The sequence below is a fragment of the Scyliorhinus canicula genome, chromosome 16, assembly GCF_902713615.1.
Source record: "Scyliorhinus canicula chromosome 16, sScyCan1.1, whole genome shotgun sequence".
NCBI classification, from domain to species: domain Eukaryota; kingdom Metazoa; phylum Chordata; class Chondrichthyes; order Carcharhiniformes; family Scyliorhinidae; genus Scyliorhinus; species Scyliorhinus canicula.
In genome coordinates, this window is record NC_052161.1 from 29930755 (window position 1) to 29947893 (window position 17139).

At 40.7% G+C, this 17139-nt stretch overlaps 1 protein-coding gene across 3 annotated transcripts in view; it reads left to right on the forward strand.

The window, feature by feature from the left end:
* Positions 1 to 17139, forward strand: part of LOC119979296 (SEC23 interacting protein) — a 153111-nt gene that overhangs the window by 101018 nt on the left and 34954 nt on the right. For all 3 annotated transcript variants that reach the window (XR_005463696.1, XM_038821347.1, XM_038821346.1), the window contains exons 16-17: positions 442 to 627; positions 8619 to 8781. Coding sequence is in view for 2 of the 3 variants with exons in the window: in XM_038821347.1 (XP_038677275.1) it covers positions 442 to 627; positions 8619 to 8781 (349 nt within the window). In the remaining variant the exon portion in view is untranslated. The remainder of the gene's footprint in view (positions 1 to 441; positions 628 to 8618; positions 8782 to 17139) is intronic.

A 17139-nucleotide genomic window follows, 5' to 3' on the forward strand; every position in this document is an offset into this window, starting at 1 on the left:
AATTTCAATGATTCACAAGTGGTGACATTTCTCATCATTTGCTTTAAATGATCAGCCCACTGAGACTAGGTTCCATAGTTCTACAATCTCTCGCCTGGGTAAACAACCTCTCAGTATTTATCTGTGAGGCCTCCTCATAATTTTACATGTTTCAATCGAATCACCTCTTATCCTTCTAAACTCCTAAGTGGAGGGAATGAGGAGATTGCATCAGTCTCCAGTCTCAAGGATGTTGTGTTTACTGTCATCCTTCAGAGTTTCATTGTTCTTCTCAATAGTTGAGCTGGGTTTCACAGAATTTTATTTACAGACCTACGAATAAGGAACAGAAGTAGGCTGTCCCTTGAGGTTAGTGAAAAGAAGAGGCAGGTGCAATTGACTTTACTTCCTCGGTCAAAATATTATATGGGAAAGAGATAATTTTCTTGTTTTCTTTTCCAGAGTTGAAAGAAAGTTTGTCGCGAATGGGCTCAGATTTAAAACAAGGCTTCATTAGTTCTCTGAAGAATGCCTGGCAGACGCTGAATGAATTTGCACGTGCCCACACTTCTTCAACCCAGTTGCAAGCTGAGCTGGAGAAGGTCGCTAACCAAATTAAAGAGGAAGAAGAAAAACATGTGGAGGAAGGTAAGCTTCGTACAGCATTGTTGCTTAACTACTAAAATGTTAAAAAAGGAGGGGTGGAATTATTTACACAATTCACAGATTCGTCCAAAATTTTGCTCAATTAGCATGGTTAAGTGTATCTGAACATGTTTATATTATCCAACAGCATGATTTATTTTTAGTTTTAGGAAGAGGAAAAGCTCTTGGGGTTTGGATGGGATGATAAAGAAGTCATTGCTGATGGTGCTCTGTTGTTTTGAATAAGTGGGAATGTCGCCTCTCAGAGCAGGATGATTTACGGCTGACATTGTCAAAAAGGAAGATGGTATGGTCAATTTTACTGTGAGAAGCTTGAGGAGGGAAAGGAAGTGTAATGTATCAAAGTCACAATTACAGAGGATGGCATTCGTGACTTGCATAAAGGCTATTTCATACTCTGAATAGCTGAACTGGAGGGATTGGAACTTGGAATTATGGAAGTGATAGGTGTGAAGCTCGAGTTAACAACATGCTCAGGAAACAAACTAGAGATGTGTGGCGCTACTACAGTGCTAAATGGGATAGACTCCGAACAGATCGAGCAACTCCAGACTGGATGTTCAGGAGCGCTGTGGGCCATTAGCAGCAGTAGAATTTTACTCAACCACATCTCATGGCCTGACAAACCACTCACACTACCATTGCCACCGAGCCTGGGGAACAACTTTGGTTTAATGAAGAGTTGCAGGAGGGTATGCCAGGAGCAGCATCAGGCAGACCTAAAAATGAGGTGTCAACTAATACAGGACTACTTGCATGCCAAACAGCCTAAACAGCAATAATAGACCGAGACAGGCAATCCCGCAACCAACGGATCAGATCTAAGCTCTGCAGTCCTGCCACACCAGCCATGAATGATGGTTGACAATTAAACAGCTCCACCAATATCTCCACCCTTAAATGATGGAGAAGCCCAGCACATTAGTACGAAGGACAAGGCTGAAGCATTTGCAACAACCTTAAGCCAGAAAAGCGGAGTGGATGATCTATCTCCGCCTCTGGAGGTCCCCAGCACCACAGATGCCAGTCTTCAGCCAATGTGATTCACTCCACATGATATCAAGAAGCATCTGAAAGCACTGGATGTGGCAACGGCTATGGATCCTGACAATATTCCAGCAGTAGTCCTGAAGATGTGCTCCAGAACCTAGTCAAGCTGTTTTGTACAGCTACAACACTGGCATCTATCCGGCAATGAGGAAAGTTTTCCAAGTATGTATTGTACATAAGAAACAGGACAAATGCAACCCAGCCAATTACCATTCCATTGATCTGCTCTCAATCGTTAGCAAAGTGATGGAAGGGATCATCAACAATGCTGTCAAGCAGCACTTACTCAGCAATAACTTGCTCACAGATGCTCAGTATGGGATTCGTCAGGGTCACTCACCTGACGTCGTTACAGCCTTGGTTCAAACATGAATAAAAAAGCTGAATGCCTGAGGTGATGTGAGAGTGATTGCCCTTGGCATCAAGGCAGCATTTGACCGAGTATGGCATCAAGGAGCCCGAGCAGAACAGAAGTCAATGGAGATCAGGGGGAAAACTCTGGTGGTTGGAATCATACCTGGCACAAACGAAGATAATTATGCTGGTTAGAGGTCAGTCATCTCAGCTCTAGAACATCACTGCAGGAATTCCTCAGGGAGTCTTAGACCAAACCATCTTGAACTGCTTCATCAATGATATTCTATCCATCATAAAGTCAAAAGTGGGAATGTTCGTAGATGACTGCACAATTCACGGCTCCTCCGATACCGAAGCCGTTCATGTCCAAATGCAGCAAGACCTGGCCACTATCCAGGCTTAGACTGACAAGTGGCCTGTAACATTCGTGCCACACAAGTGCAGGCACTGACCATCTCCAACAAGAGAGGATCTAACTGTCACCCCTTGGCATTCGATAGTATTACCATCGTTGAATCCCTCACTATCACCATCCAGGGGGTTACCACTAACCAGAATGATGCTGATAATTGCACAATGTTCAACCCATTCGTGACACCTTCGACACTGAAGCAGTCAACGTGCAAATGCAGCAAGACCTGGACAATATCCAGCTTGGGCTGACAAGTGGCAAGTAACATTTGTGCCACACAAGTGCCAGGCAATGACGAGACAGAATTAAACCATTGCCCTTGACATTTAATGGCATTACCATCACTGAAACCACACTATCAACATCCTGAGCGTTACCATTGACTACAAACTGAACTTGACTAGTCCTCAAGAATCCTGTAGCGAGTAATTTGCCTCCTGACTCCCCAAGTCCTGTCCATCACCTGCAAGGCACAAGTCAGGAGTGTAATGGAATAGCCGGAATGTGGCGACTAGGGGCTATTCACAGTAACTTCATTGAAGCCTACTTGTGACAATAAGTGATTATCATTTCATTTCAGTAATCGCCACTTGACTGGATGAGTGCAGCTCCAACAACACTCTAGGTTCGACACCACCCAGGACAAAACAGCCCGCGTGTATGGCACCCCTCTACAAACATTTACTCCTTTCACCACCATGCACAGTAGCATCAGTGTGTACCATCTACACGATGCGCTGCAGGAACTCACTAAGGCTCCTTAGGCAGCACCTTCCAAAGCAACACCCATTACCATCTGGAAAGACAAAGGCAGCAGATACATGGGTACATGCCACCTGGAAGATCCTTTCCAAGTAACTCACCATCCTGACTTGAAAATATATTGCCGTTCCTTCACTGTCGCTGAGTCAAAATCCTGGATCTTCGTCCCTAATTGCGAAGTGGGTGAACCTAGATCACAATGGACTGCAGCGGTTCAAGAAGGAAGCTCGCCACCACCATCTCGAGGGCAATTAGGGATGGGCATTAAATGCTGGATGAGCCAGCAAAGCGCACATCCTGTAAAAAATGAATTTAAAGAAAAGAAACTGAACTGGGCTAGCCATATACGTACTGTGGCCACTGTGTCAAGTCAAAACCTAGGAAATCCTGTGGCATGTAACTCATCTCCTAACTCCCCAAAGCCTGTCCACAAAGGCACAAGTCAGGAGTGTAATGTACTACTCTCCACTTTGAAGTTTAAAGACTCAGCACTATTCTTAGAATCCCCCCTATACCAAAAAGGGTCAACATTCTAAATGGTGAACAGGGATTCTCACTCCCTGACTCCTATGCAGGCTTAGGTGGGTGCTATTCAGGTCAAACTATATTTTCAAGTTATCCCCAGATATAACCCATACCTTCACAGAAGAATTTTATCTACTTAACACGTCGTAGCATCGATCCTGGGTCCCGCATTGCTAAGTAAATAAAGTAGACTTTGTAATAACCACTGTTTCAGGTTAAAACATTTAAGTTATTTTATTATAATATTTTTTTCTTTTAAACGATGCAATCACTGTCTTTACAGAAAAGTAAAAAGATCTTGCTTCTGGATTCTCCTGGTTGGTTGAAGAGACCTTCAGGTCCACCTTGACAATCACTCTTCTTTAGCTTTTGGTCTTCCTCAGATGTATTCGCTGTTCTGCTCGGTTGCTATGCTCCATCTTTCCCATGTACCAAGTTGTGAGAGCTGGCTCTCTCTCTTCTTTAAATTCTGGTCTTCCTTAGATGTATTAGCTGTTTTAGCTCGGCTGCTATGCTCTGTCCCTTTCCCATGACCGAGCTGACTGTGCCCTCTGCTGGCCTCTGCTTGCCTGTGAGCTTCTCTTGGCCTCTCTGGTTGTTTCTCTGCCTACCGTCCCCTTTCTTAGCATTTATATCCCCCTTCTAGCAGTCATTAAGTTTTTATGACTTTATTGTAAAGTAACTTTTATTTCACTTAGATTGTAAAAGGTACCTATAATCTAAAATTTTCTAACACGACTAAGTATTCATTTTGAGCATGACCTCAGCTCCTAGATCTCTGATTACATTGTATTCTTTGTGATGTTCAAAAATGCTTTGATTTCGAAGTGATTGCTGTCATTTCTATACTTTTATTATTATCAAATTGTGTCCCGAGCTCATAATTTTGACTTTGATTTGAGTCTAACGTGTGTTCCCGTAAACACGTTGTCTCCAGCTTTCTTTAATTTACCTGATGTCAGCAGAACTTCACACCTATACATTTGTCACGTAATTCAACTGAAAACTTCATCCATTCTTTTCCAGCTGCTTGCTTAGATAGCTAACTTCAAGGAGGTGCGAAACATTGCTTTTAGCTGTATACTAAAATTCACTCAATTGTGACTTGAAAGACCTGCTTGTTTTGTTTGCTAAGCCTGGTTGACTAAGGCTATCTGCATTTTACAAACCTCTCCTGCAGCTGCTATTAACCTTTTGTGGGATTTTTCCCTACATTCTCTCATGTTTCTTAGATCAGGTATTGCCATACTTCCATGTTTCAAATGACATATCTTTCCATATTTTCAATTACAACTTGCCTGGATTAAGTGTAGCTAGCAACACTCATGAAGCTCAACACCATCCAGAACAAAGCAGCCCATTTGATTGCTACCCATTCAACAAAAATTTTGTCCCTCCATCACCGACATGAACAGTGTCAGTCATGTATATCGTCTCCAAGATATGCTGTAGGAATTCATCAAGGTTCCTTTGGAAGCATCTCCCAAACCCACAACTATTACGATCTAGAAGGACAAGAGCAGTAGATGGCTGGGAACCACCTCCTGGAAGTTCCCCTCCAAATCACTCATCATTTTGACTTTGAAATATTTGGCCATTCCCTCACTGTCGCTGGGTCAAGATCCTAGACTTCCCTGCCTAACAGCACAGTGGGTGTACCTACACCTCTGGACTGCAGTGATTCAAGAAGGAAGCTTCCTGCCACCTTCTGAAGGGCAACGAGTGGGCAATAAATGCTGGCTTAGCCAGCGATGTCCACATCCCGTAAATAAATGAAAAACAAAATGAACAATCTCAGATTTTGTTGATTAATAAATATTTGAGCTTTTTGTACCTGGTATTTGAAGTGAGGGGTAGAATTCTGGTAGTTTTGTTCAGAACATGGGCATCAAAGGTATTTGTGAAAGTATGGTTAAAGAAATTAACAGTTGCAGAGGTACCATGGCAAGTTGGGTAGATCTAGGGTAAAGGTTTTGAGTATCATAGTTTCAGTAAAATGAAAAGAATTGTGAGCCAATGTCATTAACAGTTGGACCAAGTTAATTTTTTAATAAGATAAACCAGTTGGGTCTGTCTTCCTGGTGATTCATGTGTAAGAGGGCATGAATGGTAGACTTCCTTTCCAGAAGAACATTAATGTAGTATCCCATAAACTACTACATTTACTAAAATCAGTTTCACTAGTGGTGGAATTAGCAGGTTTACAATCCAATATGATAGCCATTACACAATTATACCCTTTCCATTCCTTTTCACATTTCATGGTGATATATATGAAGACCTAAATTGAGTGGAATCTTAGGGTGCCCAGGATTCGGAAAGATGTGAATTCCCTGGGACACTGAACATTTTGACATTCCTTGAGGGTGGGGAAGGAAGAACAAAATAGGCAACTCTTTGAATTGAGTCTTCACAATATAACAGCCTATTCCTAATTTGCAATAAAGTGATGGAAATAGTTTGTAGATACTGATAACCACCAAATGATTCAAAGGATAAAAAAACTGTTACAAAGAAGACGGTTGTGGTTGTTGATTTAGTTCCAAGACATCACTGAGAGGTCAACCATATAACCTTCCCACCACTATACGGTCAGATGTATGGTTATTCGCTGATCCGACAGATCACATTCACAAACTGTTTGATAATTAAGAAGCTCGTGCTTGCCTACAATTGGACTTGGGCATTGTTCACACTTGGTTTGCACAGTAAGAAGTCTTACAACACCAGGTTAAAGTCCAAGACTTCTCACTGTGCTCACCCCAGTCCAACGCCGGCATCTTCACACTGGGTTTGGTGAGCAGCAGGTATTATTTTCGCACTCCGTAATAGCCATCTTGAGAAAGAGAAAATCCAGCCGTTGCCAACAAACAAATTTTTTAAAATGCAGTAAAATTTTTAACCAGACATATTTGCCAAGCGCATGTTAGTGAATATATGACAATATTTACTGAGCTTAAAAGAATTAAAGCTTTTTGGCTTTCAGCTACATGCAGATTTAATTAAAATCTGGTTTGCACCTCCGCTCCAAGTCTGTCTTAATCACTCTTATTTGTCCATGTTTCCGGCACTTTAATATTCATAGAAAAATAAAGATTGGAATTAATTTGAAATAATGTTAGAATGTAATTATCAAGAACCATGTTTCTTCCTTAAAAATTGATTATAATTTTTCACCTTGTTGTTCCGGTTGTTCAAATGTGTGTTTATAATTGGATTGAGAAGAAAGTGAAAAGATAAAAAGGATAGATAACGACTGTGAATATCTTCAGCTAACATAGTGCAATTTGTCTACTTTGGTTGAGAATAAGATCCAGGTCTTTTGGTCTTGGTATCATCGGCGATGGGGCATGCAACCAGAGATGCACATCGGGTTCCTGTGGAAGTTCTGGCATGCTGATCTCCGTGCGAATTACTCAAAGTTTCAACTTCCACTGGGCTTTTTCGTAAAATTTACAGTGCAGAAGGAGGCCATTGATTCTGCACAGGCCCTTGGAAAGAGCACCCTACTTAAGCCCAGGCTTCCACCCTATCCCTGTAACCCAGTAACCCGACCTAACCTTTTGGACACTAAGAGGCAATTGTGCGTGGCCGATCTACCTAACCTGAACATCTTTGGGCTGTGGGAAGAAACCTGAGCACCCATAGGACACCCACACAGACTCTGGGAGAAAGTGCAAACTCCACAGAGTCCCTCCGCAAATATCTCCAATTCTCAGTGAGAGTTGAAGACTTCGGAAAGTCCTAACCTGCATAATAGTTACCCAGGAAATCCTAGTCTAACTCCTGGGTAACTCCAGAACTGACTCCCCAGTCACACTTGTTCTGCAGCCCGCACCACCCCCTCCCCAGCTTAAGTGTATTGTGATATGGAGATGTTGTACAGAGTAGGAAAAGCAGAGAAAACCAGAAAACGCAGTATGAGACAGTTGTCAGAATTCTCATTGAATTATTTTGCTATTTCCATGGAAGTGCCGAAGAAGTTCAGTTGAGGAATGAAAGCTCCTCTTTGTCAACCGTTTGACTGTTACGGTTCACAAACGGTGGTTTCTGCATGTACAATCTTTGAGTAGTGACACTTGGCTAATGCTGCCACAGCACCTCACAGCCCAAAGGCTGTACTAAACACCATAAATTTTTAATTTATCATCTGAGTAATCTGTCGGATTTCATGGCTAATGAAACAGTCAAATGATGGAATGCCATACTGAGTATCTTTTCTAGTTATGGGTTTTAAAACTGCAGAGTTTGACTTTGTCTGTTTTGTTATCTGACATGTATTTGACCACTTATTTATTTTCTTTTGTCATATTTGTCCATTCTATTTCTTAAAAAGACTACTAAGCCCCTCATTATGCCAGGTTCTTAGTTATTGAGTTCACCAACCAGAATATAAAATTAGGGCGGCATGGTGGCACATTGGTTTTCACTGCTGCCTCATGCCGCTAAGGACCCGGGTTTGATCCCGGGTCACTGTCCGTGTAGAGTTTGCACATTCTCCCTGTGTTTGCGTGAGCTCACCCTCACAACACAAAGATGTGCAGGATAGATGGATTGGAAAACTTTCCCCTTTATTGGGAAAAAAAATTGGGTACTCTAAATTTGTTTTGTAAAAACCAGTGTATAAAATTAAAATTAGAAAAATGTTGTTACTTTGCACAGCAGTGATTTTTCTAGGTTTTAATCTGGAGCATCACTATTGGGCCGAGCATGTTGTTCAGGGTTATTGGGGATAATATATAATTTATGAATAAAAACAAATGTCGGGAAAGTTGATTCTTTTACAAAAGAAATCAGGCAATTATTTTATTTCCTTGTCATATATTATGAAACTGTCTGAGTTAAATTGTAATCAATTAAATCCTAGAACAAAAGTTAGTGGAAAGTCCAGAATCACCCAAGGATGAGGATTCAACTGTGAAGATTGGAATGCTGAATGAAGGACATCGTATTGATTATGTTCTACAAGAAAAACCAATTGAGAGCTTCAATGAATATTTGTTTGCTCTTCAGAGCCACTTATGTTACTGGTAAGGACACCAGCTACTCTTAAGAAAGCAGATATTAACAGTTTAGCCTGCATTAATTTGCAGCTTTTATTGAGAGTCCTGTTACAATCCCAGATGATGTTATAAGTGGATGAGAGGAGCGGAGTCACAGGACCGCTGATTAGTTGAAACAACAAGTAAAAAACATTTATTCAGTATGGAAAAAAAGGATACTACTGCACTCTTTCCCCCCCCCCCCCCGATCTTGACAAATGCACACAGATTTTAAGATTTAAATGGATTACAAATTAAATGTTATGATACAATGGTTTCATTTGACACACTTTAAGCACACAGATTGGCTGTGATCAAATACACGCACTCTGCTCTGACCCCAAATTAGTGTAAGTGGATTTCCCCCTCCGAAATCCCCAGAGGATTGTTACATGAGAGTTCCAAACTGTACTCCCAATAACATTTTGAAATCTTTTCTCTCAGTAAGGTTTTCCATTAGGGGTTTGCATTCCAAAATCCAGTCCAGGTTTTCCAAATGTCTCTTAAACAAAGCTTCCATTCCACTTTTAAGAGTGAATCCAGTATCTAGGTTTTACACCATCCCCTTTAAGATTTCTTTGTCTTGACTGTTGTACAATTGCTTTTTACTCTCGAATCATAGACTATTAAAATGGCATAAAACTTTTGATTTACCTTTGAAGTCTGCTTTCCCATTTTAAATCTGGTTACTGCAATTGTCTCTTTAATGTAGAACATTTTGTTTACTCTTTCTTGAATTCTTCTGAACAATACCTTGGTCTTTATTCAATTAACGTCAGTCGTTTAATGACATTTTTAATGTTCCAATTCCCTGGTTGACTGGGCTGTATCGGGTTCTTTAGAATGTCTGTCTCTTTGCAGCTCCATTGTCCTGTCCAGCTTCTGGCAGAGAGACGTTCACTCTCTGGTGCCCTATCTTCAACTGCCAACAATTCAGCTAAAACTAAGAGCAAGAGGGAAATCTCTTCTCTCTGGAAAGTGGCCCCCTGTTGCTAAGCAACAACTCATTTTGCTCTATGCTTTTATCTACTATTCACACTGCAACCCTCTAAGCACAATGGAATCATAGCTGGAACTTAACCAACCCCCACACATACAAACACAAAAACAGCATGAATCTAATTCTAAATTTAATCCTTCCAGGCACAGAAACATTAAATTAAACCCAGTTAAAACTATACCTTACTATTTCTAATGTTTACCAATACAAATGTAAATCACTTGACACAACCTTTGTTTTCCTAACAGTCCATGTTGGAAATTTTGAGTACTATATTGCGTAATAGAAACACCCTGAGATAATTTAACCCTTTAAGTCAATGGAAAATAATATTGGGCAAGATGCAAGAGGACATTGTCAAAATCTTTAACATCCGCGTAAGATTTTTAGACTGATAGAAGTGTAACAGATAACAACACAGTTAAAGGTTAAATGATTTTACTTGCAACAAGGAGAGAGGCTGCTGGAATCAAGGGTTGCAGCAGGCACACTCTGAGGAACATGAGGGATGTAGAGATCTTTATGCACAAAAGAACACCACCCTCCCCCACAGGTGATACATTAATAATTGCTGAGCCTTTAATTTGGCTTACACAGAGACAAAGGTACTATTCCGATACAAAGGGGGGGGGGGGGTGATCAGATGACGTCAATATCTACTGCAGTAATTCTACAGAGATGAATATACATTAGCAATACTCGATAATAATCGATTGACGTCACTGGCTCCAATGGTACTGTTTAAACAATGGTGTGTGTGTGTGTCACCGTACAAACTGAATTGATCTCGTCAGGAAATCGATTAAACTCAAGACAATGTAATCACGTTACAGGGGGCCATCTGTCTGCTAACTGAATTAATGAGATACAGAAAGCAATTTGAAATGAAATGAAATGAAAATCGCTTATTGTCGCAAGTAGGCTTCAAATTAAGTTACTGTGAAAAGCCCCTAGTCGCCACATTCCGGCGCCTGTTCGGGGAGGCTGTTACGGGAATTGAACCGTGCTGCTGGCCTGCCTTGGTCTGCTTTCAAAGCCAGCGATTTAGCCCTGTGCTAAACAGCCCCTTAAGATGAGACTCTTTAAGACTTTGTCATGTATCCCATGATGCTTCAGATGGTCAAGTTTAGGTTTCCACATTATCTGATTCATTTATCTGTTTATCCCCAGGCAGATTAGATTAAAATGCCTCTCCATATCTCTTAAATACTGTACCATTTCTTAACACACACCAGGACAAACCTTACAGTTTTTTTTGAAGTGTAGGCTACCCATGTTAAATTCTCAATTTTCCTAGTACATCGTTAATCTGCCTCTACACAGTTTCTTCAGTCACAAATTAAAGCCAATGATCCCACTCTATTTAATACCCTTAATAATCAGCACGGGAATATTCCCAACAGAATTCATCATATGCTTAAGCGCAATGCTGGATTTTACAATAGGTTTATAATATTGTTTGAAAGTACTTTCCCAGTTCAGTCCAGTATTTTACTAAATCCTTGTGAGGAATTATAAACAATTCACTCAGTGAATGGGGAGCTTCCAAGAGTCCAACAGTAATGTGACAAATGTAAATCCAAAACCAAAACTGAACACAATATTCCAGGTGTGGCCTCACTAACACCTTATACAATTTCAGCATAACCTCCCTAGTCTTAAACTCCATCCCTCTAGCAATGAAGGACAAAATTCCATTTGCCTTCTTAATCACCTGTTGCGCCTGTAAACCAACTTTCTGTGACTCATGCAGTAGCACACCCAGGTCTCTCTGCACAGCAGCATGCTTTAATATTTTATCGTTTAAATAATAATCCTGTTTGCTGTTATTCCTACCAAAATGGATAACCTCACATTTGTCAACATTGTATTCCATCTGCCAGACCCTAGCCCATTCACTTAACCTATCCAAATCCCTCTGCAGACTTCCAGTATCCTCTTCTCTTGGACACATTGCCCTTGGTCCCCAACTCCAAATCATCTATGCAAATTGTGAACAATTGTGGGCCCAACACGGATCCCTGAGGGATACCACTAGCTACTGATTGCCAACCAGAGAAACACCCATTAATCCCCACTCTTTGCTTTCTATTAATTAACCAATCCTCTACCCATGCTACTACTTGACCCTTAATGCCATGCATCTTTATCTTATGCAGCAACCTTTTGTGTGGCACCTTGTCAAAGGCTTTCTGGAAATCCAGATATATCACATCCATTGGCTCCCCATTATCTACTGCACTGGTAATGTCCTCAAAAAATTCCACTAAATTAGTTAGGCACGACCTGCCCTTTATGAACCCATGCTGCGTCTGCCTTGCTATTTCTTCCTTGATGATAGATTCCAGCATCTTCCCTACTACCGAAGTTAAGCTCACTGGCCTTTAATTACCCGCTCTCTGCCTACCTCTTTTTTTAAACAGTGGTGTCACGTTTGCTAATTTCCAATCCACCGGGACCACCCCAGAGTCTAGTGAATTTTGGTAAATTATCACTAGTGCATCTGCAATTTCCCTAGCCATCTCTTTTAGCACTCTGGGGTGCATTCCATCAGGGCCAGGAGACTTGTCTACCTTTAGCCCCATTACCTTGCCTATCACTACCACCTTAGTGATAACAATCCTCTCAAGGTCCTCACCTCATAGCCTCATTTCTATCAGTCACTGGCATGTTATTTGTGTCTTCCACTGTGAAGACCGACCCAAAAAACCTGTTCAGTTCCTCAGCCATTTCCTCATCTCCCATTATTAAAACTCCCTTCTCATCCTCTAAAGGACCAATATTTACCTTAGCCACTCTTTTTTGTTTTATATATTTGGAAAAACTTTTACTGTCTGTTTTTATATTCTGAGCAAGTTTACTCTCATACTCTATCTTTCTCTTCTTTATAGCTTTTTTAGTAGCTTTCTGTTGCCCCCTAAAGATTTCCCAGTCCTCTAGTCTCCCACCAATCTTTGCCACTGTATGCTTTTTCCTTCAATTTGATACTCTCTCTTATTTCCTTAGATAACCATGGTCGATTTTCCCTCTTTCTACCGTCCTTCCTTTTTGTTGGTATAAACCTTTGCTGAGCACTGTGAAAAATCGCTTGGAAGGTTCTCCACTGTTCCTCAACTGTTCCACCATAAAGTCTTTGCTCCCAGTCTACCGTAGCTAGTTCTTCTCTTATCCCATTGTAATCTCCTTTGTTTAAACACAAAACACTAGTATTTGATTTTACCTTCTCACCCTCCATCTGTATTTTAAATTCCACCATATTGTAATCGCTCCTTCCGAGAGGATCCCTAACTATGAGATCATGAATCAATCCTGTCTCATTACACAGGACAAGATCTAGGACCGCTTGTTCCCTCGTAGGTTCCATTACATACAGTTTTAAGAAACTATCGTGGATACATTCTATAAACTCCTCCTCAAGGTTGCCTTGACCGACCTGGTTAATCCACTCGCCATGTAGATTAAAATCCCCCATGATAACTGCTGTACCATTTCTACATGCATCAGTTATTTCTTTGTTCTTGTTACACTATCGCAATATTTCCATTTATGAAGCAAATTTCTTCTGTTAGGGACATTTGTTCAGAATCTTTTTTTCAAAGCCTGTCTCAGTGGCAAAGTTCATGACTTCTGTGCTCAGTTTCCACAGCCTTCTGCTTGTAACTGTTCAGAACAGCATTTTCTGTCTGTCTCCATGTTCCGCCCAGCTCCTCAACCAAAGGTTCTCCCATCAGGTGGCCAGACCTCAATCCATTATTGTTATCTTGGCTAATTGCCCACTCCCATTTATACAAAAGAACAGATCTATGCCATTCATATGCAACTAACCTTCCATTGATGTGCAAATATGTCATCAGACTCTGTGGTGGGCTGATGACTGGTCAAGCAAGGTTGTCCCGAATGACAGTGAAACTTGAGTGGATCATCCTGGCTGAACCAAGGCATCTTGTATATTCCCACTAACAAGGTTAAGTCCAAATGGGACAAGGCTGTGGGCGTATCCCTCTGACTCTGCTGCTAGCAGTCTTTTCCTTCAGTCTGTTTAACCCCTAAATTGCCTGCTACAACTTGGACCCCATTTCTTTTCGTTGATTTGAAATAACTGGGACTGATTTAGAGCCTTTTGTGTACCTGAGTTCATTTAACATGCAAAATCTTTGATCTTGTTAATGATTTGTAACCTTCTTTGACCCCACTGATTTAAATTGTTGCGTTATAATACATCAGTTACTTATATTTTCTTTAATCTATTTCTTGAACGTCATCTCTTTGAGGGAATTGTCACACTTTTAGGATTACTGGAAGGGCACAATTAAAGTGCTACATTCCAAACACATTTAAAATGCAGGGCCAATACGCTGATTTATAAAAAGGTTCTCTTGTATGACTGAAGATCTGATGAAAAATGATCTAAATCTAGGTTGAAAGTACTATTCACAGGAGCCTGGAGGGATTTATTTTATTGAAGAGCCAGTTATTTTCATACTAATGTTAACACTTACATTAGAGTAATTTAAAGCAATTAAAAAATCCTGTGGTCTCCTGAGCATATAATTATGATGAATATATTCATTACATTTAAGGAGAGTATGGACAACTAAAGCAGGTTTCAATATGCACAAGTATTGCTTATTTATAACTTAACACCTGTATCGCCCAAAAAGTGCAACTTTACCACCATTCATTTTTCAGCATTTCACGTTACAATATTAATGTCCACCGATGTTACAGTTAGTGTAGAACATTCATTACAGAAAGGATGTTATAGCATGAAACTGTATTTGACCAGAATACAGATATTTCTTGCAAGAAGCAGTGACCTAAAATCTGTAGATATGTAGTGTGGCTATGATGGAAGAAGCAAATCTCAGTGAGTTTAACTGAATAATAAAATGCTGATACATTATCAAATAGTGAGCTGTTTTCCACAGCTTTCAGAACATGAATGGAACTCAGCTTCATGCAGAGACAGAAATTGGAGCTAAGCTAACTAAAATCAGAAGAAGAGTGAAAATGTTAACTGCTAGCGGCCTGTGGAAGTACTGTAATAGTAATTGCCCAATGCTTTACATTGCAAATGGAGCAGTAATGGGAAGGAGGGGCTGGAAAAATATTTTGCGTTGAAATTACACCCACTACCTCTGCCAAAAAATGATTTTAGCCATATTGTTCAATATACCCTTAATTCTGCAAAATTAAACCAAATTAAATCCAAAATGTAGAAGCTGCATCTCTTTCATGATTACTTTGGTGACATAGATTACAAGGGATGTTTATTAGCATCTGTTTTGGAGCTAATTCAAAGGAAAGGAGGGAAATGGTGGCTGAAGAATTGACCACAGACTGCAGTTGATGGAGTAATTAACAAACTCCTCATAGTAGCAGAGGGTGCATGCTGGGACATATGGTTGGGAGTGAGGTTGGACTAGGAAGTTTTTGTAAATAAGAAGAACTTTGAAATCAGTATACCTGGAAGCAGAAAACCAGTGGAATCTGACAGGTACTAGACTCGCATGGAAAAATTCACCTTGGATTAATTGAAGCTTTTGAAAGATGGAGGGGCGAGAGGCCACTTAGGAGTGATTTCAATAAATCAATTATTAATGAAAGTGAGATATTAAATTGGATAAGTGAATGGTGATTTAAAAATTTGAAACACTGTCAGTTGCTTCTTTCTCTCCTGCCAATGGTTGCTTCCCTTTCAGTCTGGTATATTTATTTTACAAACTAATATGCCCAACACAGACCTAGTGTGAGCCCCATGGGATGGGGTAGGAAAGAGATTGGACACGGGGTTGGGGGGGGGGGGGGGGGGGGGGGGGGTTGCCAGTGATACGTCCGGGGTGGGGGGGCGAGTGGTGGTGATGATTGTCAGGAGGTGGGAGGAAGGAATGTCAATGATGGTTATCGGTGGGAAAGGGGGCAGGGGAAAGCGCCTTGTGGTGGCGGGAGAATACCTGAAACCTCCTTGGTGGGGGCTGGGGGCCATTAGGTTGCAGTGCGGATCGAGGCGCCCTTTAAAGGAGCCAGTCAGCGACTGTATTAGGCCATGCGCCGCCGGCGTAAACCCTGCCCACACATTTTGTTCTTTAAAGAGGATCAAAATTGGAGAGAAAATTGGCCTTTGCAACTGGAGCGTTACATGCCAGTTTTCAGTCTGAGCCTGACACTTTACCAATATCTGGTAAGATTCCACCCTAGCTCTACAAATTTAATCTGAATTCAGAAATCAGAATATTAATTGAAAATTTTTTATTCACAACAAAGCTTCAGATATATAGAGCAGCAGCACCTTAATCAGAAACTAGTTTCTTTATGTAGTTTCTGATGAACAAATCCTGTTCGTCAGAATAAGTATTTGTGAAAAGTGGAACTGTTCGATTTGATTGGCAATATTCAAATAGAAGAGCTGCTGAGTATCTTTCATCACCATCTCAAAATAAATTTTATATTTTGATCATCTCGTTTTTATATTAAAATGTTATTTTACAATTGATTTACCTTCTTGCTGAATAAAGATATAGGTTCTGTCTAAAATTGTTAAAAATAGTTAAATGCTTTACATTGTTCCAGAATAACGGCTAGTAAGAAATGAAAATGAAATGAAAATCGCTTATTGTCACGAGTAGGCTTCAATGAAGTTACTATGAAAAGCCCCTAGTCGCCACATTCCGGCGCCTGTCCGGGGAGGCTGGTACGGGAATCGAACCGTGCTGCTGGCCTGCTTGGTCTGCTTTAAAAGCCAGCGATTTAGCCGAGTGAGTTAAACCAGCCCCTGTGATTCGGGGGTGATTTCACTTCCTCATTCCTTACCTTCGATGTTTTTGATTTGATGCGACCTATATTTCATAGAAATGACTCCATAATTCATAGAAATGCAAATTGTTTCAATAATTAAAATTATTTTTAAAAATTTCGCCAGGTTGTAGTTGTTGCAAAATTCTACAATGACGTTTGTAAATCAGTGAGTGAAGTCTATAATGATGTAAATTAGATATTTTCAAATTGTAATGTCATTGTTGCAGTGAACAATGTTGCGTTGGTGAAATCGTCTATTTTATATGTTTTTACAGCTATTTGTAGTATGCAAAAAAATTAGTTCAGTAATTTCATAGAATTTACAGTGCAGAAGGAGGCCACTCAGCCCATCGAGTCTGCACCGGCACTTGGAAAGAGCACCCTACCTAAGCCCATACCTCTACCCTATCTCCATAACCCAGTAACCCCACCTAACACTAAGGGCAATTTGGGCACTAAGGGCAATTTAGCATGGCCAATCCACCTAACCTGCACATCTTTGGACTGTGGGAGGAAACCGGAGCACCTGGAGGAAACCCACGCACACATGG